The sequence below is a fragment of the Alligator mississippiensis genome, chromosome 5 (genome assembly GCF_030867095.1).
Source record: "Alligator mississippiensis isolate rAllMis1 chromosome 5, rAllMis1, whole genome shotgun sequence".
In the NCBI taxonomy this organism is placed as follows: Eukaryota; Metazoa; Chordata; order Crocodylia; family Alligatoridae; genus Alligator; species Alligator mississippiensis.
Window position 1 is genome coordinate 47,899,816 of NC_081828.1, and position 25,342 is coordinate 47,925,157.

The 25,342-nt window shown below is 44.4% G+C and overlaps 1 protein-coding gene across 2 annotated transcripts in view; it reads left to right on the plus strand.

Moving 5' to 3' along the window:
- The window catches only part of ZBTB37 (zinc finger and BTB domain containing 37), a 30,469-nt gene extending 5,399 nt beyond the window's left edge, over positions 1-25,070 (plus strand). Inside the window, exons 3-5 of one of the 2 annotated variants that reach the window (XM_019500173.2) lie at positions 178-1,130; positions 4,108-4,207; positions 5,781-25,070. In XM_019500173.2, the coding sequence (XP_019355718.1) occupies positions 208-1,130; positions 4,108-4,207; positions 5,781-6,269 (1,512 nt within the window). In that variant the 5' untranslated portion in view covers positions 178-207 and the 3' untranslated portion in view covers positions 6,270-25,070. The remainder of the gene's footprint in view (positions 1-177; positions 1,131-4,107; positions 4,208-5,780) is intronic. The other variant, XM_006272936.4, reaches the window with a different exon arrangement.
- The last annotated feature ends 272 nt before the right edge of the window (positions 25,071-25,342 follow it).

Consider the following 25,342-nt stretch of genomic DNA (forward strand, 5'->3'; position numbering starts at 1 on the left):
TTAGTTTTCTGTGGAGAGATTCCCAGCATGAAAAACCTGGAAAATCATTATGAAGCCTATTAAATGAAGGTGCACAGTACCTCAGTGAAAATGGGAGGTTTTGACACTCCAGAGCTGAAAGCTGCTCTAAATGGAAGCTATTTTTAACACTATTAAGAGTCCTGTTTTTCTTTCCAGTAGGACTGTACACCTGCAACTGGGATAAACATGGAGAAAAATGGGAACATTCAGCTGGAGATTCCGGACTTCAGCAACTCTGTCCTGAGCCACCTGAACCAGCTGCGTATGCAAGGCCGCTTGTGTGACATAGTAGTCAACGTACAGGGACAGGCTTTCCGTGCTCACAAAGTGGTGCTGGCTGCCAGTTCACCTTACTTCCGTGACCATATGTCCTTGAACGAGATGAGCACAGTCTCCATTTCGGTCATCAAGAATCCCTCTGTTTTTGAACAGCTCCTTTCCTTCTGTTATACCGGGCGGATATGCTTGCAGCTGGCTGACATCATAAGTTACCTGACAGCAGCCAGCTTTCTGCAGATGCAGCACATTATAGACAAATGCACACAGATCCTTGAGGGAATTCACTTCAAAATTAATGTGGCAGAAGTTGAAGCAGAACTGAGCCAAACTAGGACAAAGCATCAGGAGAGGCCCCCTGAGTCTCACCGGGTTACCCCAAATCTAACCCGCTCACTGAGTCCACGCCACAACACTCCAAAAGGGAGTCGTCTGGGCCAGGTCAGCACAGTACTTGACATTCGGGAGCTGAGCCCCCCTGAGGAGTCCACCAGCCCTCAGATAATAGAGCAAAGCTCAGACGTGGAGAGTAGGGAGCCCATACTGCGAATTAACAGAGCAGGGCAGTGGTACGTGGAGACTGGAGTGGCAGACCGCGGAGGACGGAATGATGATGATGTTAGGGTGCTTAGTGGAGTACGTATCAAAACAGAGAACCTGGAAGAGTGGCTAGGGACAGAAAACCAGCCCTCTGGAGAAGACGGGAGCAGTGCTGAAGAGGTCACTGCCATGGTGATTGACACAACAGGCCATGGATCATTGGGCCAAGAGACCTATACATTAGGGTCTTCAGGGGCCAAAGTGGTCAGGCCAACCAGCAGTGAGATTGACAGGTGGGTTTCCTTTAACACATTTACAGGGAAGGGCTGGAAAGGTAAACTGCAGTTTGTTTGTACAATTTGTTCGCCTGTCTTTCTGACCACCTCATGCTGTTCTCAGGAATTTTTGTAGTCTTGCAAAAAGAATATACCTCAGGACCAAGAATGTAGTTGCTATATGGTGACCCAGAACTGTATCTCCAGTTACAAACTAGGTGGGTAATGGCTAGATTCTCCATCACTTGCACAGAAATTGGGTCTCTCAGAGATCTTAGTATTGGAATTACTCAGTGAAATTCAATGACTTGTTGCCTCTTCTGGCTTTAACACCTTTGAATCTGTGAACCCTGCTGTTTCAGAAACAAACCAGTCAACAGCTCTGAGTCAGAAAGTCTGGCTCCCAGTGGTACAGGACTACAGGATTTGATGTGCCTTGCAGGTTTTAAGTCCCTACCTGAAGCAATTTAAATTTGAGGAAGGGGAGTGGGAGAGAATATTTTGGATCAGGTTACTCACAGGTGGTTCCTTACGCAGCAATGTCTATGGTAAGAGCAGAAAGTCTTTATTTATAATAGGTGGTTAAATCTGTTGTGTGATGCCTCCATCCTTGCATCCCCTCCATCCTTGGATCTGATTAAAGCAAAAGGGACTGTTGTGCTTTCCTTTTCCCTCATTCTCTCTTCTCCTTCCCCCACACCCTTCTGCTTCTGTTGATCAGCAGCTTCCTAGAAATAGTAGATATCTTGATATTTTCATTTAAAGCTTAAAAAAATCTCTATATAAGAAATAATCCCTTACTGGCCTCCAGGGAGGAAAAAAAAAAAAAAACAACAACAACAACAACAAAAAACACTTATCTGACAGGTTTTCTTCCTTTCTAATTTCTTGCTTCAGTTGGCTTCAGGCACTTGTGTATTTGTCTTTTCACTGATAGTTCCTTTCTTGGGGCCCATTTGCATCACCTATGTGACATGCTTCAGCTTCACTTACCCAGACAGAGAATTTTCTTCTCTTACAGTGCTCTCTGTCTGAGTTGCTGGGCTATAGGGTTTACTTTGGATATGGATAGATAAACAACTTACTGTGGGATAAAAGAGGTATGGGCTTTACCAGGCATCTGCTGTTCTGTGATAATTGACTAGGTTGCATGCCTATCGTAAATAGAAGCTAAACTGTGATAATTTATCCCTCCTTCGTTGATGGCTAGGCTTCCACAGTTCAGCTTTCATTTACCCTGCAGTAAAAACCTGCTTGTGGGTTGTCACGGCGGGGTCCTCGCGGAGGGCCGTGATCTCCTCAAGGTCCCTCGCTCCGTGTACAGGCCGGCCCAAGGCACCCTCTAATTCTCGCCCGCCACGTCTTGTTGGAAATATATTAGGGAGGCTGCCTATGACTCCCTGGGCACGGCTACTCGGGACCTCTGTCCCGTCGGTTTTTCCGGACCCCTGGGGTCTCCCGATACGGTGGGTGTTCCCTGGACACCCTAGCCTTACGGGCTATGCGTGGCTCCTACCAGCCAAGCAGATGTAATAGACATTGTTAGATTTGTACACCTGCTTCCCGGGCCTCCTCTAAAGTGTAGCCCACTCTGGGCTCTCTCTCGTGCCCAGCCTCCCACTGGGACTCTCGTCTACTCTGGGACTTCCCTGCCGGTGCGGTCCCACTCAGGGACTCTCTAGCGGCCCTCGGCCCTTCCCTGGCCAACCGCACGGATACTCTCTCTGACCCCGGCTCACCGCGCTGCTACTCCCTGTCTTCTCGGGGCAACCGCAGCGCCCTGCCTCAGTTTGAGGGGTGTTGCCGCACTAGCCTGTGGCCGGGCTCACTATGCCCGTCTTGGGCTCCTCAGTAATTGCCCCGCTCTAGGGCTCCTCAGTATGGCCCCGCTCTAGGGCTCTCTGATCTGGGACTCCCCTTCCTCGGGGCTCGCCGTGCCCACCCTGGGCTTCTCGATAACATACTATGGCGCTCCCCCTCTTCAGGGCTCGCCGTGCCCACCCTGGGCTTCTCAATAAAACCGCCCCTTTCCCTGGGGCCAGGGTCTATGTCCCCTGCACGCGATCCGGGGTCTACATCCCCCGTCTGCAACCTACCGGTTGCGCCCGCAACCTACTGGTCGCGCTCCTCGCCGCCAGTCGCTCCAGCACTGGCACGCGAGCTGCGCCTTCACCGGCGCTGTGAAATTAGTGCACCCTCTTGGCGCTAGCCAGCGCCCTCACTGGCGCTAGGGCACCCCACACTCTCTGGGGCCCCTATGACTGAGGTCAACGCTCCTCTCTGAGCTCAACTGAGCCCACAACTCCACCCTGTAAATCTCAGGGCCTAGCGCGCCCTCACTGGCGCCGGGGTCTCACACTCCCCTATGAGTCCCCGATGAGGCCTCCTCCAACCCCTACAGCCTCACCCAAACCTCCAGGTGTAATAACAGAGTCAAACAAACTCAAGCCTCCTGGCTGTAACACAAACCTAAAGCCCCCTGGCTAAACCCTAGTGCCCATCCTCTCAGGGCTATCATGAGCTGTACTTGCAAGTCATGCTCCCTTCCATATCTTGGCTGAAGGAGCTCCTGCCTCTCTGGCTGCTGGCAGAGAACTGCCAGCCTGGCTTCAGCCCTGGGCTTTATAAAGGCCAGGCCCTGCCCCCTTCTGGCCCACTGCTTCTGATTAGTTGCCCCGGCAACTTGCAGCTGTGCTCGCTAGGCACTGCCAGGGCGCTCTCCCTGGCAGTTTCTCCTCTCTAGGAGCAGGTGCACCGAGGTGCCCTGCGACATGGGTCATTGTTATGGAACAGCAAAGTCCCTTCCCCCTTTTAACGCAGAGCAACTTGTTTGTGTGTCCATACACCTTTCTTCTTGATAGCAGTCTTTGATCTGTCCCCTGTTAACTAGATCATAGAAAAGAAAAGAAAAGATTTTAGGCAGATGTTTCCCTTGCTCACCAGCTGTTGTACAGATCCGGAACCTTTAAAAATCTTTCTACTCTTCCACCTACAGATTTAGCCCTTCTGGCAGCATGGTCACTGTAACTGAGCGGTACAGGTCGAAAAGTGAGTCTCCCGGGAGAATGGATGAGCCAAAACAGCCCAGCTCCCAGGTATGCAGCCTGATACAGGGATTAGGATTAATTTGTTTCAATTACAAGGAAATATTAGTGTTGAAAGGTCAGGGTAATTATGTTGCAATTCTGTGTGTGTGTGTGTGTGTGGATGTATAACTGATAAAGAGGGCTGTATGTGTTTTGGGGCAATGTAAGATTTAGGATGAACATGACTATTTATTTCTTACTTTATACAAGTTTGGATTTTAAAAGTGATGTGATAGATAACTGACATTTTGGTAAAACCAGTAAAAGATCCTCAAACTAGGTGTACAGTAGTCATCCTACTGATATTAATTTGGGCTCAGGTGAGTAGATGTAGGTGAGGTGATTTAGCTAGAGCCAAAGACAAAAGCCTCTTACACATTCACACCTAAGTATGGCAGCATAGGTGCTAGGTGTTCTTGGTGTTGGTGGTGGTAGTGATGGCCCTTGGTGGGCAAGATTGACTTTCTAAGGCTGCTTAAAAAGTATTTCAGGGTTAAAATGACACAGAGACACTGGGCATTTGTCATGTGTCCAAGAGCAGCCATATCTTACCTTGTGAAAGCATGTACTCCAGGGGTTAAGGGTTTAGAACACCTTTTGCTTGCCATTGGGACTTGCTGCCGTTCTGGGCTTGATGCGTTGTATGCTATAAATGGAGCTCCCAAGCAACTAGAATACTTATTGACAGCACCCTGATGTGAAATACTGTGGCTTTGTTCATCTCATTTAGTCCCAAGTAGCCTTTCATTTCAGGTTTGTACAAATGCTAAGGTGCCTGGCACAAATACATTATTGCTGACACATGCTTATGGGATTACACTGGCTGCCTGTCTGTGTTTGGCCCCTTCTAACTCTAGCATAACACTTTGAATGCAAGTACTGTATTCTCCAAACACACAAGCATGTATGAAGGCCTCCAGAAGACCATGTATTTGCATCAGTTGAGTCTGAATGTGGTAGCTGGCCAGAAATAGCAATGTGAATGGCTGTCTTGGCTTCCAAGCTTGTGGCTAAAGTGCCATTTTTTTTTGCTTGTTTGTTTTTTAAGCTCCCATCAAAATGGGATTGGTACTGATTTCGCAAGCCATTGAGACATAATACATTATGAAGTACCTTGAGATTCCAATGTCATTTCCGTGTGCTGATTTTTGCCTTTGTTTTACTAAATGTCGGTCTGTTTTCTCTTCCCCCTCCCCCAAAACAAGCACAGAAAAAAGAATAGTTTTATTAAAATAAAACTGGTCCAGGGTCTGAGATGAGTAACAAAATGTAATATATTTCATTCAAAACTCAATAGATGGCTAAGTATTCTATTGATAATAGCTGTGTTTACCTTCCCAGATCAAAATGAATAAGGTGGCATAAAAGGGGCCTATAGCAGTGCCTTCGAATGGATCAGTTACTTGTGTTTAGCTCTAAAGCCCTAGTCAAGCAAAACACTTCAAACACATGCTGAAGGTTGAGCTAACAAGTAGACCTACTGATATCAAGGCTTGGCTTATGCTTAAGGGCTTGACTGGATCAGAACCTAAAGGAAGAATAAAGTGTCTTCCTTTTTATGTCTCCATTGTTTTTGGCCTAGGTCGAGGAGTCAGCCATGATTGGAGTGAGCGGTTACGTCGAGTATCTCCGTGAACAGGAAGTATCTGAGCGGTGGTTCCGTTACAACCCGCGGCTGACCTGCATCTACTGTGCTAAATCCTTCAACCAGAAAGGCAGCCTGGACCGGCACATGCGCCTCCATATGGGCATCACACCTTTTGTTTGCCGCATGTGTGGTAAAAAGTATACCCGCAAGGATCAGCTGGAGTACCACATCCGCAAGCACACAGGCAACAAGCCCTTCCACTGCCATGTCTGTGGCAAGAGCTTCCCCTTCCAGGCCATCCTCAACCAGCACTTTCGCAAGAACCACCCTGGCTGCGTGCCCTTGGAGGGGCCACACAGCATCTCCCCTGAGACCACTGTCACATCACGGGGGCAGGCTGAGGAAGAGTCTCCCCCGCAGGAGGAAGCTGTTGCTGTGGGGGAGACAGCACAGGGATCTGTATCCACCACCGGGCCAGATTGAAACCAGGCGCACGTGAGGGAGAGAACCCTCTTCCCTCCCATTCAGCTGCAAACAGTCAGCACCAATACAGCGGGCTGGTACTGTAATTAGTGCAATGCCACCACTGGACAGGAAGCAGCTGCCAAGATGTTGCCAAAATAGAAGAGTAACAAAAATAAGTGCTAAAAGCTTTTCCCCTTTTCCTCATCTCCTTGGGAAAACAAAACAAAAACCAAACTGTGTCAATCAGCTTCTGATTCAGGGATCGACAGGATTTTTTACAAATTTTTTTAATCTTCAGTAGCAGTCCAGGACAGCAGTCACTTCATTTCTTGACGGCGTTTTGGCTCAGCACCTCAGTCCTTGTGGCAATGTTGACTGCAATGGCTCCAATCCAGTGAATGCAGTGCACAGGTGTCTGTCTTCGCCAGAGCTGCTGGTCCATCCTAAGGAGTTAGCAGGGGCCAAGGATCAGTCACCCCTCCCCTGTTCCCAGGTAGTCATCATGTTAAAAAGAAATGACCATCCTGGTGGAGCCTGCCCTGCCAGAGTGTATTTATCCCATCTTATTTTGGTGTGTCTCTTTTTACATTTTTAATTGAACCGTTATTTTAGGGCTTTCTGCTTGCCCTTTCCAGGCACGTGGCATTGTGCCCACTTGCTGAATGTGGGCAGCAGCCGTTAAGCAGTATTGTAGAGGTCAGCAAAATCTGAAGCGCTTAAGCTACTGAAAGTGAAATTAGCAGCTGTGAGGTTTGCATTAGATTCTACGATGTTCTTAGAGGTGGGGATATAGGGGGAGGGTGTGCTTTATTGTTGCTAATTTGCCTAGCACAGAGCACGCCAACTTCCTGACCAGTTTCTACACGCTGCAATGCTTTGAATGTTGCCAAGAGTTAGAAAGAGGCTTCCGGTCTGGAGAAAATGAGAAGTTAGAGGCTGGCTACCAAAGTCGTCTTTGGTCTCCCCTGCACTTGATCTTACATAACAGCAATATTGTATACTGAAGCAGTCAAACCCCAGTGAAGTGATCATGGGTGGTTGTTTTTAAATACGTCTCTGTGTACTCGTTTGATAAATTTATATAATGAAATGGGAAAAAAAAACAAACAAAAAAAAACCCTACATTAATTCCTCATGATGGTTTGGGAAATTCAAAGTTACGGTCCTCAGAGTGATCATAAGTCGGTCCCCTTGCGCAGGCACAGTATTTTATATTTCAAGTAGCGCAGAGGGTAAGAGTGAATTTACCCACCCCCAGAGAGACATGACTACATCATGGTTCATGTGTGTTTGCACAGGAGTGTGTTTATAAACAAAAGTACAACATACAGGTACATAAGTGCAAATACAAATGAGCAACTATCTTGACACCCTTTTTAGAAGTTTTTTAAAATATGCAATAGTTTATGGGGTTTTTTTGGCTCTGGTGCTGCATATGTAAGTGCAAAAAGAAATGAAATGCTGGTCATGCTGATATTGGCAGAGTGGAATTGGGAGAAGATGTGTGTTTGAAGGAATTCTCTCTCTAAAACAGTGGTTCTCAGCCTTTACAGACTCAAGGCACCTCTGGGAAAATGCTAGCTCTTAGCTCTTACTTGTTTTTTTGACTACAGGAAAAAAAAATAGAGCAATTCATGTATTGCAAAGAACTCAGAAAGACCACAACAGAATGTTTTTAATGCTGTGGATTCTTATTTGAAATCTCTGGGCTTATCTTATGAATCATGTAGGTGTCTGCACACCTAATGGTGCTAATATAGCGCATCATCCTTAAAAGGATCTCACAACATCCCACAGTGCCATGGTTCCCTGGTTGAGAATCACCGCTCTAGAGGGTGCATAGTGTGATGGGGAAGGATGAAACTCCAAACATGAAGTTAACAGAAGGAACAAGGAAGCGGTTAAAAGCAATTTACAATTTAATTTTGCTTTTGCAGGAGAGGGTGGATAGTCTTGGGATTAGAATGCAGGACTGCCTGATGGGAGACTGGAATTCAATTCCTGGTTCTCTTATGTCTTATTTGTGTACCCTTGGGCGAGTCTAACCTCTCCAACTCTAATGGGGATAATAATACTTTTCTATATCTTTTGTTTGGAAATATCAGTAGAAGGGTAAAGTGTTATTATCCATGTACATTATGTGGGTTTCACTGTTCCCTGCACCTCTCCCAACTAATGAATCCGTTTCTCTGCATGTTCATGCAAGAGAAGGGAATTGGCATGTGAACTGCCATGACAGAATGTAGTGAGGATGTTCTCTGAAAGGGGAAGCTTTGAAGATGTGCTTGGCCAATAGCCTGCCTTACAATAATTCAGCTGATTATTTCCAATATACTGACATTTGTCAGGTTGCAGCATAATACAGTGAATGCTATTCTAAGCAGTCATTCTAAGGACCAGCAAAACTCTGGCACCTGGCAAAGGTTGAACAAAAGCATACTGGAAACATTAAGGATACTTGAAAATGGGCACAGAAGACGACGTGAGGTGGTTGATAATGTGGGTTTCTCCATAATCAAGGCAGGAGGGGAAATGGAGATGTGCAGAAGATGCTGCTTTAGTTCTAGCTTTCGCACTTACCAAAAAGACAAACTATCCTGTTCACACTAGAGAGCATCAAAAATACATTTAGTTACTTAAAAGATTTTAAGCATTTAAAAAATAGAACTTTTTAAAATACTACCAAACTATAAAGCATAAAATTATTTATATGCATATATTATATATAAATATAGTGGGAAAGTTTCCCTGCTGAGCTTGCTGTGAAGAGGAGGGTGAAGGTGCAGTAACTGCTATACAAGCAAAATTTCTCTGAAGCAGATGGCCACAAATCCATTGAGGCTAAGCAATGAAGGGTTGAGATAAAATGGCAAATGCCTCATTCGTATGGCATAGCTGTGAGTTTTTCAAACAGGTTTTTTGTTTTGTTTTGTTTTGTTTTGTTTTTTTACTGTTGTTGATACTGTGAACAGAGGAGCATCCTAATAATCCAGGATCACATCAGCACATCCTTGCTGCTGATTCACTCCTTTTAATTGGCTGCGTGAAAGCCGTGAAATCGTTCTTTAATACTAGTCTTGGCGAGTCTAAAAAAAAAAATAAATAAAAAAAAGCTTGTGAAACATTTTTTTTTCCTTTTGATGCAGAGGTTGCAGCTGTATACATGATCATGTTTGATTGCATGCAAAAGAGCCAATATTCTTGCCCAGGCCTCAAAGAGGTGAATATTATAATGTGTAGCTAGAGTCCAGTATAAGGAACAGGAGTGGGGATCATTAATATTCAATGTACATTTACTGAGTGTGTGCGTGTGCGGATCATCGTGTATAGTGCTTTCTTCAACAGTGCTAAAAACAACCTAGTTCTGTCTACATTACAAACTTAAAAAACAGTTCAGAGGGAACTGTTTCTGGAACCGTCATTGCTAGTGCTTGACTTTTTAGTGAAGATGAGGCCAAGATGCGAAAAGAGAAATGGCTTGGACTTTGCCTATCATGTAAGAATTAATGCTCATTTTTCAGCTGTGGGGCAGGTGATTTGAGCAGCTTTTCATGATGGGATATTAAATTCTTTGCCCTGTTTACACTGGTGCAGCCACACCAGTGTTGTTGAAAAGTGGATATGATTTTTTTCTGGTATGGGCACCTCCTGGATAGGCTATGGACTTGTCTTTGCATTTTAGTATGGAACTGCAACTTTTCACCTTTTTGCCAAACTGTGATTTCAACTGTGACTAAGGGGAGATGTGAAGAGAACTCTATCCTGTTTTAATACCTCTGAATTAATATTTCTTTGAGCTTCAGGGCTGGGGCTTAAAAGCCACTCACCTGCTTGCCTTGGCAGGATAGGAAGCATATATCAATTTCTGCAGTGTATGTTTCCTTTTGGTGGAGGGAAGTTTCTAGTCTTTAACTGTAGCAAAAAAAAACAAACAAACAACCTTTCAAATGTGAGCTGGTGCGTTTTGTCTCCCTAGATCTGTAGAAAGTCCCAGTGGCAAGTAGCAGCAGAGTGAAATTAATGCTACTATGGACACTTTCCCTGTTGCTTTTAGCATCCCTTTAAATAGCTGTAAAAATAACAAGAATCACATCAATGCTGTGCTACTGCTTTTTGGAAAAACTAAAGCTTGAGGGGAAAAAATGGTTGGGGAAGGGGAAAAGTAGAGACCCTTGCCAGCAATCTTGCAGTAAATGGATGCAGGATTGCAGGAAGGGAAAAGCATTCCAGCATTTGGAGAGAAGGTAGCGGGGGAGTCTATAGATTTATCTGTATCCATAGCCAGAGGCTGGTATGGAAGAGATCCATATGTTGGCAGGCTCCAGGGATAGCAACCTGGTACAAATACAAGAAGCTGAAGTCTCCAGGCAGCCCCAGTACATCTTTGTATCAGGCTCTGGCTCCTCATCAATTATGGGCCCGTGGAGTTTCCTGGTGGGCATTCCCTGCTTGCCTTTCATATCAGCCTCCAGCAATGGGTTTAGTCCTGTCTCTACTTTGGACTTTGGTAAACTTTTTAAGCCATGGCGCTATTGAATTTGGTTTGCAAAAGAGTTGTGGCAAGCTAGTAATGGTGTACAAAGTGTTTAATTTCTAGATCAGTGGCTTAAATCCAGTTGGGGTTGGTAGTGACCAGCACGTGTTACCAACATGTTCAGTGTTGGAATTCCATTTGGCGCTACTTGGCAGGCTTGCTGAATGTCTGAGCAAAGAGACAGAGGGTGATATGGGCATGAAGCCAGGACTCCCCGCACCTTTTTATATGGTCCTTCCAGATCAGGATTGAAATAAATTGATAGGCAGGTCTTGCTTCCGATGTCTGTGCTGCACCACTTCTGTGAGGACCAATCTCCCACCTCTCTTCAGTAACAAAGTCACCTAAGAGTTTGGCCCCCAATCCTGTAAATGATTTCAGGCAAGCTAGAATCCCTGTGGCTTCTTTGGAGATCCATCTGAGCAGATCCATTTGTAAGACTGGGGCTTTAACTTTGTTCTACACCTGACCTTGTTTTACTAACCAAAACTGTTGCATGAGTGAAAAACCATTGGAAAGACTGTTTGTTTTGCGCAAATTCTCCTCAGGAAGGAGGCTGTGAATCATGCATCTTAATGAGCAGCAAAACTAGCACCTATTAATTAAACTTTATAAAAGTCTGCTGTTTTGCACATGAGGATGCCTGGTAATTTTGATGTGCAATTTGAGCTTGCAAATTGTTCCCATTTCCAGTGACACAAAACACTGTTCTTGCTCCTGAATAAATATTTTGGTATGGAGAGAGGCCAATGAGGTGTTGCGTCTTGAAGTCTCTAATTTTAAACTCCAGGTTTCACATAACTCCCATAATAGAGATTTCCATCAGTTATGTCAAGGTGACTTCAGTGGCTAGTGCTTTTACCACCTCTCCATACTTGTAAAATGGTAACAATACTCGCAGGGGTGAGTGCTTATTGTGAGATGTAATTTGGTTATGTTTGCAAAATGCTTTAAGATCTTTAATGGGAAGTTCTAGAGATGAACAGATAATTTTTACTTAAGATACTCTTATTCAAGGGGTATTTTAACAGTAAAAAATGTATCTGTATTCAGGTGGAAGCTAGTATTAAGAAACACTACAGGTTTTTGTTCAAAAGGCATTTTTATTGGACCTTTTAGAACTGTTTTGGGATAGAAAACTCAGCCACCCAGAGCTCCCATTTTGTTACAGCTAGCAGAATTGAGATGTCAAATCATTCAACCTAGAATCTGCCAATATTAGATGGATTATAAAACTGCCAAAAAAGTCTTCCCATCTTCAGAATATTTCCAGCTATCTTGGCCATTATTGCTAAAATGCTGTCTTGGAAAAAGCTTGGTGACAGTAATAGAGCCTGGTACTTGGAGAGGATTGAAAGTATTTGGGATTCTTGGTGGAAGGGGACAGAAGATATAGAGAAACAATCAGTGAAACTTTCCGTATTTGTGCAAGAGTTTGGCTGCATTTTTGGTCCTAGGCTTGAGTAGGTTTTTATGGAGACATCTGGGAGCTGGGATGTTAGTGTTCACTGTCCACTGGGCTGAATTCTGGTCACACTGAAATCACTGTGAATCTGGCCACTGACTTCTGGGGGGCCAGAATTTAGCACATTGAAAGCAAACGGTTTGGCTTGTATAATTTCTTTGTGTTGCGTGTGAGCTCTGAGGTGCAAATCCTGTCTTAATTTTCCATGACATTCAAATTATCCCTACCTGTAACCTTTGTTATCCTGTTTTAGTTCCCACTCCTGGGGATTCTGAAGTGTCAGGTTTCCTATGATGGTAACCATGTCCCAACTGTGAACAAGTTACTACTGTTTCCCTTAATTTATTTTGTCTCTATTCCTAAAGTGGCTCTGTCTGCTTCAGAGGCGTTGTCCAATGCCACTTTCTGGTGCTTGGGTAGCTTTTATGCACAGGGAATGGTTGCAATGAATAAAAATGTTTTTATGTTGGGGTGGGGAGAATAGAAGCTTTCTAAGAAAGTAGCAGAATTTTGCTTATTCCAGCTGTCTTTAACTGTATACAAACACTTTCAACATTAATCCATTTAGCATTATTCTTATTTAATTTTATTATTAATTGTAATCTAGTTGTGCACCAAAGTATTACAGCTTCCTACGTGACAAAGGGAGGAATCTAAGAGGTCTTCAACATTTTACTTACATCCATATTTCTGGTTTGAGAATCATTGTTAATGAACCTCTTAGCACTTGTCACTTGGAAACCTTTGAGACTGTGGGTAAGGATGAGAATGCTTTATCGATTAGCATTTTGTTACACTTTATTTTTTCCTCCAGAATAGTCAACTATTTATATTTTTGGAGAAACAAGCTTTCCTCTTCTGAATCATTTCCTGGTTTCTTCAGCCACCACCCCACCATATACCTGAATTAATCAAGATGATGATACACTTGCTTACCCACACCTGAGCAGCATTCCACATGCACTCAGAATACTTCTTAGTGCCACTCACAAGCTGTTCAGTTTGCTAAGAATACAAAGGCAAATGCCAGAGCCCCTTGTGTTTACAAGTGCTCCTGAAAGCAACTAGTGTTTGAGGAGGTAAAGTCAATCTAGAGTACACAGAAACAGGTGCGTTAGCAGACTGGGGAGCCAATGTTCGAAGGCCAAAATGGTCATCTGCAGCTCCAGCTGACTCCCTCAGGGGTTCTTGGTGTTCAAGACCCAGACTACCTATTTCTGTTAGAAAATGGTCCCCTTAGCTATTTAGGTCTAGAGAGCTGTCCTTGAATCATGGCTGAAGTCACAACTGGCAGGAAGCTTCTTGGTGTCTTCCTATGCTCTGGGTGTTGACATAAGGAAATCCTTACCCAAGGTAGCCCAGCCACACGTGTTATAGACCAGGGGTTCTCAGTCCTTCCCAGCAGCAACCCCACTTCCAAGCCTGTTGTCCCATTTCCAGTCCAACCCTGAGAGCTTTAGTTGAATTTCCATAGGGCTTGCAGCCCCACTGGTAAAGTGTCACAGCTGATAGTTTGGGGGACACTGTCTAAGACATGAGCAGCTCAGTACTGGTGTAGATTGAAATGCTTGAAACTAGCAGTGAGATGTGTCAGCTATGATCTCAGGAGAGCACTGTTCCTATTTCCACAAGTAGCACAGTTGTGATTTCTTTTGCACGGTGCCATAGAGGCATGTAGTACAGCTCAGCTGTATGAACTTTGCTGTTGGTGGCTTTGAGTGAGGTTCCATGGGCATGTAGATGATTGTATGGGATCTAAATATAACTCCTGGAATCAGTAGCCTAGACCAGTGCTTCCAAGCATCATTTCTTACAGATTTGAGCAGCTTACCTTTACCAAGGACTTGCTCCAGATTCTGTGCAGTCTGACTACAAAGGGCCAGCTAATACTTCAGGCAACTGACTCCTGACTTCTTGGTGATACTTGCCTCTTAAATCTGAGGACCTTAGGTGTAATAAAGGCTATATTCACCAAAATGACTTTGGGGGAACCCCTTGCAAGGGAAAACGAAGCAGGAATTCAGGGATGGGATATGCCTTCCTCTGGAGCATTGAGCTAAAATAATCTGGCCAGGTCACAGCAGTGCTCCTTATCTGAGCAACTTCGTGGGAATGCAAGGTTAAGAGGTATTGACACACCTTCCTTTTGAGAAGGTGGGAAGGATTGTCTGAGTTCTGACTCTAGTCTGCAGAAACCATCCTTACACCATTGCTGTATCACTGGCTGTGCTGTGCAGTGGAAGTGTTCATTTGAGTCTTTGGGTCTGAGCAGTGTGTCTAGCAGAGTAAAACTGCAACTTCAGTAGAGAACCAGTGGGCTTGGACAAAAGGATGTGGCTAACTTGTCCTACTGCAATGAGTAGAACAATCCCTAATTGACTACAAGGTGTTTTCTCCAGGTTTTTAAATTCCCTGGTCATCTTTGCTTTGAAGTGTGACAGTGAAGCTGTCAAAGTCCAGGCGTGTAGGCTCCATTTTTTACCCACCTTAAATTCTGTAATGAATGGCACATGAGAGAACCAAAGTGAAGGAGCCATCAAATCTTGGTGCCACCCTACCCTACCTTCTCCCAACAGGTGTTGAGGTCTAGAAAATGGTAGAGGATAATTTGTCCTGGTTCTGCTGCTGCTGTCTAGTTAGCTGGGACAGATGGCCCCTCTAGAACATACATGTACCCACCTTGAAAGATGGCTTTGCATTCACATAGCTTACTGGCCTGATCGAAAAGAGGAAACATGCTCAGAAGATGAGATTAGGAAGGGTTGGTGTCTGGCATATTGGCTTTAATATCATGACTTAAGTTCTTCGCTGGTTCTTTTTATGTATTAGAATAAGTTGCTTTTCTTTTGCACCTGACATCTGGCCTCTTGAGGTCCACTGGCTATTGACAAATCCTTCTGGCACTATGAAAAAGGGAGAGACGACACTGGTGAAGAAAGCTAGAGATGTTTTGGCTTTCTTGTGGCTTAGCAGAACATCAGTTATTAGCCACTAAGACTGGTCATTAATGAAGTGATTAGGTACAGAAGTGGGCAACTGGTTATTAACCTACCTTAAATACAGGATGACCGTAGTATATATTCTGAACCTGCAGCACTCCTGAATTAACCATGTACCTCAACAGTACACCTGAGTAAGGGTTGTAACCTGGTTGTGGAACAGTACTCCTTGCCCTGTAGTTTGGAGCTGTGTTGTCTACAGTGACTGTCTATAGTGTAATTGGGTCCTAAGGAAGGTACTGAAAGTGCCGCATTTGTACAGAGGTCTACCTGTACAGAGTTTATTGTTGTTAGTCTTCTCCCCTAGTAGAGGCCACGCCAGTTCCATTTGCTTTCCGTTAACGCCAAGGTTTTGTTGCATACAGATAACCAGCAGTGTATTCTGAACACTGTGCCTTCCTTTTGGAATAACAGCCTGTGTATCCCTTGTGATTTAGGCTGGAGATTCTGGCTCACAGAAGATAGTTATTTAGATGCTCAGACTGGAGGGAAGGCCTTGACATCCCATTTATCTTGTCCTGTACCAACCAGTTCACAGGAATGATGGAATGGTCCTGTACCGCTTCGCTGTGGAATGAATAGTGCTCAGTCTGTGTCATGAGGTGACTTTCACAAACAGCTTGTAGACACAAGTCCTAGAGTCCAAAATGACCCGATTCAGAGAGTTCCTTTTATTGCCCTAGAAACTAAAAACATGACAGAGCTCTGTTCAAACCTCCCCAGGCTTAGCTTCGCTTCTCTTAAGGTTCCTCTTGTTGCATTGCTCAGACCACGCTCCAGATCTTCTCCCATTTCCCCTTTCTGTAGTGGGATTAATGTTCCACTTAACTCTGTGAGTCAGAACTCACCTCACATTCATCTACAGTCGGTGCCTCTTGGCAGGGTGAGGTGTTTCAGGCAAACCCTATGAGCTAGATACAGTCCAATTTTAATCTACTGATCCCTATGAAGTAAAGAGCAGATGAAGGCTCTCCAGCTTATTTTTTGCAAATACAAAAAGGGATTTAGGTCAGCCTGTTTCTAATTGTGGTCTCTTGGCTCTGCCTCATAAGGATTGGGGCTCTATTATGCCAAGCACTGTACAAACATATAGGGAAATAGTTGAAGGCAGTTTAGAAACTCCCTCTCCGAGACCATAATAGAAATATTAGTGGCTTCCGAGCTGTTGCTGTCTCCAGCAGGAGTTCCTCTAATAAGCCAGTTAGAGAACAGAGGTGTAGAGGCATATTCACTTCAAAGCAAATATCTGGTAGTGACCAGTGGGACAGATGGGGACTCGCATGGTTGGGGAGTATGGGGTATTCTATATTTTTGCTACAGTAACTTTAAATTATGTAAGTTAGCAAAGAGCAGCTCCTTTTCCTTGAAAATGGGCAAAATTTACTTTAAATTACACTAATCTCAATCAGCTATAGCCTCCCATGGCAGTCATTTGTAATGCTTTTTAAAGTAAATGGTTGTGGGTTGGTGCTTTATTTTTGTAAATGCATGTTTATAGCCAGATTTCCTTGTTTGCTGTGACTTGATGCTCCACATTATTTTAAAACATTAAGACTCAATGTTGAAATTGTGGCTGAAGAGTAATCTTAGACTTCTTTATTCTTGATGCAATATTTTTTGCACTTACCTTTAGCTCCTGTCGTCTAGCGTCTGCTCTCTCCGTTAGGTAGCTCTTTAGAGTGGAGGGACTTCAGGGTCACAGAGGCATGTGAAATGGAGGAAGGAGTTTAAGGGATTGCAGCAGCATGGGCCAGCATGTAACTGAAGTGGACTGGGGGGACGTCCCTTAGTTCTGTAACTTGCTGGCTTTGGTGTAATGCTTTAATGATAGTCATAAGATTGTCTTCTCACATTAAGCAGTCCCCTGTTAAGAAAGCGCTTTTGCTGATGTGCAATATTGATGGCTGACTACAGGTTTTGCTAGTGTGAATTCAGGAGCAAGCATGTGTTTGGTTGCTTCTGCAGCCAAGTATATGGATGAATTGTCAGGCCATTCCCATGGGTTGGAAAACAGAAGCACTTTTTTCCCCAGGAAGAAACTAAATCCTTCTTTTATCCCCAGTTGGCATGTGCTTTGCAAGTGTTTCCACTGTTGCCAGAGTGGTCAAGAGGGTTAATGGCTCCAGCTGTCCTAGAACTACAACTGAGCTGGGTGGCAGGTGCCTCATAGCAGGGAACACTAAGGCTTTGAAAAGGGACTTAGAAGGACCAGAGCAACAGAGGTATACCAGTGCAGTTCTGTACCCTGGGCAGTGGCTGCACATGGGGCACTAGCCAGGCCAGGCTGGCAGCACAATGGCTACTATTTTTGCACACCCCCCTCCCCAAGTTGGCACCCAGGGCTGGTGCCCTGGTCATTCCCTGCCCCCCACTCCCCCAGCCCCCCCCAGGTCCCCAGTTCACATATGCAACGTAAAAGAAAAAAAGACATTTCAGTTCTTCTTTTGTTGTGATTGTTGCAAATGAGGAGCAAAATCCACTTCTGGCAAGTCAGCGATCATTCAGGAGAGATCCAGAAATGCCAGCTTGTTTCTATAGGTGTTTTTCCCCCCCAATGTTTCAGTTTCTATTTTATAAATAGGTAACTTACTCACTGCTATTTTAGAAATCTTTCAAGGCGGTTGGATGGGGGTATACCTGAAGTTTGACAATCTTTATTAGCCCTCTGGTTGGGGTCTGGGGCTGCCAGTTAGAGAATCTAAGCCAGTTTAAAGGCCCTTAAGCTGTACGAGTAAATATGTGTTTGTTCAAACAGGCTTCTGTAGTTACCCATTTAATGTGCCCCTATGTGTTTGCCTGAGTCTTTGCCTGTCTGCATGTCCATGTGCATCTGTTGGTCTAACATGGGAGCTTTTCATCTGTGAAAATGCAAACCCTCTATGGACACGTTCAGGGTAGTGGATATTGGTCTCTGTAGCAGGGGCTGAGCTTGCGCAGCAACTTGTACATTTGTGCCACAAAGGAGAAAGAAAGTGTAATTTCTCTCTGGCCCTCTTGCCATGAGATGTGTAGGAATATTGGTGGTGGAACCTACAGAGGATCACATCAGTAAGAAACGACACCGTTGCATTTCAGGGGACTGTACAGGAGTGTTCACATTAGAGCAGCAACAGCCACTGGAAATCCAGGAAGTGTCCTTAAGCTCATACTTCACAGCACTGGCACATCCACTTTGAAGACAGCTGAAGTCAGAGGTGTTCAGCTCACCTATGTAGGGATACCAGGAGCAAAGTCATTAACACAGCTGTTGAGATTGGTGAACCCTACTTATAATAGGAAAGGGAACAAGTGTCCATCAGTTCTGTGAGGCAGATAGTCTAAATTGTGGAGCTTTGTAGCAGCATACAGTTAAGTCCTCCCTGCAAAACTGCTTCTCCGCTGCAGCAGCATGGCAAGAGGAGGGCTCAGTCGAGGTGTTGGAGCTGCAGGTATTTGGTAGGGATTTGGGATTTGGTAGGGATTTGGTAGGCTTTGGGATTCACTTCTGTTCCCATGCCAGAGGGCAGAGTACAAGATCTGTCTCTTATCAGGTAATGCGAATGCTAGTTCAGGTTGGAGCTATGAAAGCTTATTTTCTGTGCTTTCTTAGGTGCTTGTTGCCCTCTGGGAAGAGGAGCTCATGTATTTGCACCTTCCTTGTGAAATGAGACTGAGTTAGAGCACCTAGACCTGCTGGTACATCAGATAAATACGGTAGAAGCAGCTCAACTGCACTGCAGGCCACAGCTTCCTAGAGTCCAGGGGCTGTGAGATTAGGGCAAGGGGAGGTGGCAGCTTTTACTGCTTGACAAAAGCAGCAGGATAGTTGTTTCCAAATGTCAGTGAAAACTACAGTGCTCCAGCGTGATGGCCTGCCAGCACATTGACAGTGTAAAGCATGTGATTCAATTTGCCACTGCTACATACAAGCCTCTCTTCACCCCCCTGCCTCCACTTCTATTAGCGCTCTTACATAAGCGTTGGCATCCCATGTACGCAGCCACAGGCTCCCAGTGGGCAAGAACATATTGCCTCCTGCAGACAGAAAATCACCCCTTGCCCCTCTGATCCTGGTGACCAACACAGGGAGGGATCAAATGCCTTGATACAGACTCTTCCTCATACTGGCCCCTTTCAGTCTGAGAGGCACATTTAATTCCCTGTGCTCTGCCGTGGACTCCCAAGGAGGACGAGAGAATTGTCAGGAGCTGTATCATCACTGCCCTTGTGGCTCAGCTTACCAGAGCCTGCTTCTGCTTCTCCTGAAGACAGTGACTTTCCAGAGGCAGGGGGCAAAGCACTTCTGGAAGCCAGCATAGTGCAGCATGCACAACTATAGCATTTGCGCAGGCAGATTGCAGATGCTAGCACCCAGCGTTAAAGGGGATGCCTTTCTGCTGGCTGAAATGCCTTACATTCTGGACCTGGTCCTATTCCATATTTCCTGAGTTGTGTGTTAGGACATTGGAGGGTGTCTGGAAACACAGCTGGAAGCAAGTAGGCTGGTTTGTTTGGTAAAAAAAGAAGGCTAGTGACAAAGGGCAAGAAGAATAGATGTGTGTGTCCAGATAAGGGTGTATTTGGTAGCTGTGTTGGTCTGAGACAGAAAGACATACAAAGACATAAAAAAGACATTTTCCCAGAGCCTGATGAAGGGACTTTGATCCCGAAAGCTTGCAGAAAAGGACAATTTTCTTGCCATTTTCCGGTTGGTCTAATAAAAGGTATCATTTTGGAACCAAGAATTCTAGTTTTTTGTACGTCTTTATGTCCAGATAAGGAGTTTGCCCCTTCAGTGTCCAGTTCTGTTTCAGGTCCTGTTTCGCCATCCTTTGCTATTTTGACTGATTTAATTGGTTGTTGGCAAGAGGGGTTGGACAGAGCAGGAATGAAGTAAACCAGCAAAGCTTGATTGGAAAGAACCTTGCCTGGCTAGGACAGTGGTTTTCAACCTGTGGTCTGTTGGCCCCTGGGGGTCCACAGACTATGTCTGAGGGGTCTGCAAAAATGACACTGATCAGTCAAAAGTATGTGAATACCCAGACACAATTCCAGACCTCCATTCAGAATTGTTTAGGTGGCAAGTGTTGGCTGTGTGGCTGGTTCAGGAGTTTGTCACTGGCTGAGATTTTCTTAAGCTAATGTATTGAATTAATGGGAATCAATCACCCAGATCCTCCAACTGGCTTTAAAAATGGCACTTTCTGAAATTCACAAAGTCATGGGTCAGTGATTCTCAACTTTATTAGACTCAAGGCACCCCTCAGAAAGTGCCAGCTCTTAGTTTTCTCTCATTTCTTGACTATGGAGAAATAGAATAATTCTTCTGTTGAACTCAGAAGGACCCTAGCAAGTCTGAATGGTTTTGACACTATAGGTACCTATTTGAAATCCCTGGGTTTGTCTTGTGAATCATGTGCAGATGTTTGCACACCTAATAGTGTTAATATTGTGCGGCGCCCTGCTTGAGACTCACTGTCATAGAGATTTCCAAGCAACTGATAGCTTGAGTTTGCCTTTGCTTCAGACCTTTGCAAATGAAATAGCTTCTAATCATATGTTCCATTGTACAATGGGAGTAATTTAGCAGAACAAATGACTGAGCGTGAAAAATCTAATCTCGTTTTAGTGTCTTCATATTTAAACTTTTTTTTTGGATGAATCATTGATTGCAAGGTCATCTTGCTTAAAAGGTGCTGTAGAAATCTGCTGTTTCCAGTTTCTGGTCACAGCTCTGATCTTCCCATTTTGATTAAAAGTAAATCAGGCTGTATTTGCTGTTAACATCGTCACTTAAAATTAAAGCTTCTAGGAGGGTTGTCCAGTATATATTGGTGAACCTTTTGAAACACATTCAGACATCTTGAAATACTACTGTGTAACTTGCTTGTTTAAACTTTTACATATTATGATTAAGTAACATTTTTTCCAAGTTTTTTAAGACACTACTAAAAATCACTGCATTGTTTTTCCCCAGGCACTATCAGATGTATTAAATCCTAGAATTTAGTTTAATTCTTGAAGATCCATTTTAAAGGCCCAGAAACTTTATTCATGAGTATTTTAATTATTTTTATATTGCAGTACAAATATTTATTTAAACCTTCCCCTCCTATATTTGAAATTCAGACCCTGGATCATTGGCAAGAGCACAAGAAACTGTGAAATGTACTGGAAATGGAAAGTAAAACTGACCAGTCTAGTTTCACTGGTGATTGTAGAAGTAATGGCATAAATGGAGAGAAGCAAAATCGGAAAGGGTTAAATCTGGAAAATAGTGTTGAAAATGGACAAATCCTTTTATAGTAATCTGTTACGGTGAATTTAGTGGTTGCTTATGTGCCCTCCTTGGTGAAAGGTTATATCTTGAGGTTCACAGATTTAGAAAAGGGCTGCTGGTACATTTTTATCTAGATGTTGAGGGCACTTGGCAGCAATGGCAGTTTTGTGCCTCTGGTGACACTATACCCTGTATGGCTTTCACGCATAAGGGAGCTCTAGAAATAACTGTAAAGCTTTTATTTACTGCAGTGTGAAGATATCAAGTGGGGCTGGGAGTACTGGGAAAGAGGAGGTTTAATTGTTATGTTGGAAGTTGGAAACTCTAGGAGCTTCACACTACCAAGACAGAGAAGTCTTCCTTTAAATGGCAGCTCCTCATGTTGTCGAAGGCTTATACTACTCAACAGATCTGTTTCTGCAGATGAATGCTCTCTGCTACTTGTTCCCCCCGCCTTCCCATCTTGCTCCCACAGTAATTCTTTCAAGCCTGCTGCTGCATCATAATTTGACCTCACTTTACAGTGATTTGTATGGCAGCTTTACTCCATTAAACAACATCAGTTGCATTCGGTTAGTAGAGCCTGGAGACTGGTAACACCTTGTCAGAATGCAGGCTTAGGGCAAAATCTGAATCTCAGACTTGCTACATACACTCTTGACTTCAATACAGGACTGTCCCAGGGCAAGGTACCTGCCCACATGACACATGCTGTGCTCTTCCTAGTCCCTAGGAACTTGGTTTAGCTTTGAGACTCCTCACTTGGCAACCATTGACTTGCAAAGGATTCTACAACCCCATTGTCAGCAGGGCACCTGAACCAGGGAAGTCTCCAAGTGACACGGGCTCTTTTTAATGTGAGATGGAAAGAGCATGGTAAGCTGACTCTGCCACCAGATATTCATGTTGTGCTGTATTCCTTCCCTTGTGCTTGGTTTTCAATAGGAGGTGGATAAGGAGCAAGAGGAGACAAAGTAGCAGAGGTCTTGGGCTACTGGGGGGTGCACGCGCAGGTGTGTGCACGCATGTGCATGCACCTAGTTTTCTCCCATCTCTTCGGTACTTCTCTGCCTCTGTCCCCAGCCAGGGTCCACATTGGCTTTTGAAGGTGCCCTCACCTCATTTCAAAGAAGCCCCTACTTCCTTACTTCAACCCCAAACTTTCTATGTGATGCTGTGAATGTGACTTTAAACCTCTGGCTACAAGGCCAGTGGCTCTTTACAATGCATCCATTAAAACTGCCTGTAGCATAAGATGCTGTTAAATGCAGTCAGGTGAAAGCACTGTAAAAGAATTGCTGTGACTGAGGAAACAGTTCAGGTGAAGACTATAACCACCAAATGTGGACAGTGCTGAATGGGCACTTTCCCAAGAGGAACTTGCAGACAGTAGCATTGTAACAAAGGGTAACTTGTTAAGTGGCTTTGTATTGCAATTTGCTAATCAGATTTGAGTAAGAAGAAAACTAAACTGACAATCAATTTCTAACAGTGAAAGCCCCTCAGAGGGGCGGAGTGAACCTTGCATCCAGCAGCTGGAGCCAGGCATTCACCCCGCTTAAGAAAAGAAAAAAAAACCCATAGGAATTGTTTTCTTCCCAGGAGCGATCACTCCATAGCCGAGATGCGTGAAGCAGCTGAAGATTCACAGACCGGTAACTACCTCCCTCTCTGAGTGCTGAGGTTGTCATGCTACATACTTTGCTCTTGTCAAAGCTTTCATGTAAAACACCCTTTTATTCCCTCTTCCCTTCCCTGCATTTAAAAAATGCAAGTCTGCTCTGTAAAGCGACATTGTGAAAATGGTGCCCCCTTCCCCTGGGGTTCTGCATTCATCAGAGCTCTCTGCCTGTTTCTAACATCCAGCCCTGCAAACTCACTTTGGGCTCTGAAAGACAAGCTGGGTTCCTTCCTGCTTGTACAACCTGTCTAATCCTGAAGGCTCTGCTGGATAAATCCCAGGGTGAGACCTGCAGCTTGGAGGCCTTTGCTTCCTCCAGCTGCAATGTTGCAGAGAGCCCTGCCAGAGGGAGGAGCAGGAGTAGAACCAGTTGCCCCTGATGAAATGCAGCTGGTTCTGGAGAGCTGACAGGAGTGAAAAGCAATAAAACCCTTTCTTTCAGTCACTAGTCAGCAGATCAGCTCGGTTAGATGGTGCCATTTTTCCAGCGTCCCTTTTCAAACTAGAACAGCACTTTAACTCGGTTGCTTAAAAAATCCCCGTTACTGAAGAAATGCACTTTAAAGCGGAAGGTGTGTACGGCTGCTGCGCTGGAGCCAGCTGCATGTGCAGGTGGATTGGTTTAGCAGGAGCGTTGAGGAGGGAGTGATGTTGCTAGACCTTCGGCTGCTGCCATTGTCTCCTGCAGCATAGTAAGCAAACGCAGCTCTACCTCCTACCTCAGCACACCCTCCTACTGTGAGATCAAGGCCCCGTCTACACTAAAAACAGGAGTCAAACTACCTAAGTAAACCCCAGTTGCAGCTCAGTCGTAGTGTAGCACTATCTGGACTGGCACGTGTTGACCCGTCCAAACCCTTTTATAATTGGTTTGAAGTGCCCTTGCCTGTAAAGCATATTTGAAATCCATTTATAATAGGTCAGAGTTATACACACAGTTATAACACAGCAGATGGCACTGTCGGTGGGTGCCTGGCTGAGCTATGTTATAACACAGCTGAGCCACAATGGAGCTGCAACTCTTTCTTTCTTTTTTTCACTATTGTACACGGGGCCCTTGTCACTTCTATGGTTTTTAAGAATCTAAATTTTCTTTCTCCCATACGGATTGTACTTCAGCTTGGTTTTTACAGTAACCAAAAATATATATATAATAGAATTGGGATGTCACCTTCAGATGCTCACCAATGAATCAACCTTTTTTAGAACACGTGACCTAACACCTGGGATTTATTTTTCACAGGTTTGAAGTTTCCTGCTGTACTAATTTCTTCTTCTTCTCTTTCTTTCTTCTTCCCCTCCCCCCCCTTTTTTTTTTTTGGTTGTTTGTTACAGTCCTGATTTTGTGAAGTCAGTGTTCACACTTAGTTTGCAGCAGGTTGAATGCAACCCTGCTGTGTGTAACTCGTGGATATCAGAACTGTTCTTAAATGATTTTACAAGCTTATCCCAGGCCGGTCCACTAACATTCCTTCCCTTTTCCTCTCCCAGTGACCCAGGCACACACCAGCACTTGCTGGAGGCTACTTGTTGCCTAGGTGAAGTAGCCCACAGTGACTTCTGGTGGTGTTTGGAGGAAATGGGACAAGAGAGGCAGAAGGACTGGAGTTTGGGGCAGGGGGAAGTAAAACATGAGGATGAAGATAAAGAAGTGTACAAATGCATTTAAAGCAGTTTAGCAAAAAGCTCTCTCGTTGAACAGCTTTAAGAACAATGTGAATGAAAACTTAGCAACTTGGTTAGGAATCTTTGAAAATTCTATAAATGTATTACTTGAAATTCTGTTTGTATTAAAAATTGCATTTTCTTCTTTCTTTTAACACTGTGTAAAAGAACATTATGCATGTGAGTGGTTTGAGAATTAAATGGTTTAATACTCAAGTTCTGTCTGGTCTGTCTCTTGTAGTTGACTAGTTCAGTTTAATGCTGTTATGTTTGATCTGGGCCATTTAAGCAAAAAGTCCTCAAAGCAAAGCCACCTTGCCCACAGCCTTCCACTTTTGACTTTCCCCATTGCGAGGATCTCATTGTTACCTGCCACATGGTAAGGAAATAATTGCACTTGGTGGAGCCCACCTTGTTTTTCCTGCTGCCTTGAGTATGGAGCCTGCTCGAACTGCAGCATTTAGTGACCAGCTTGAACTGCAACATTT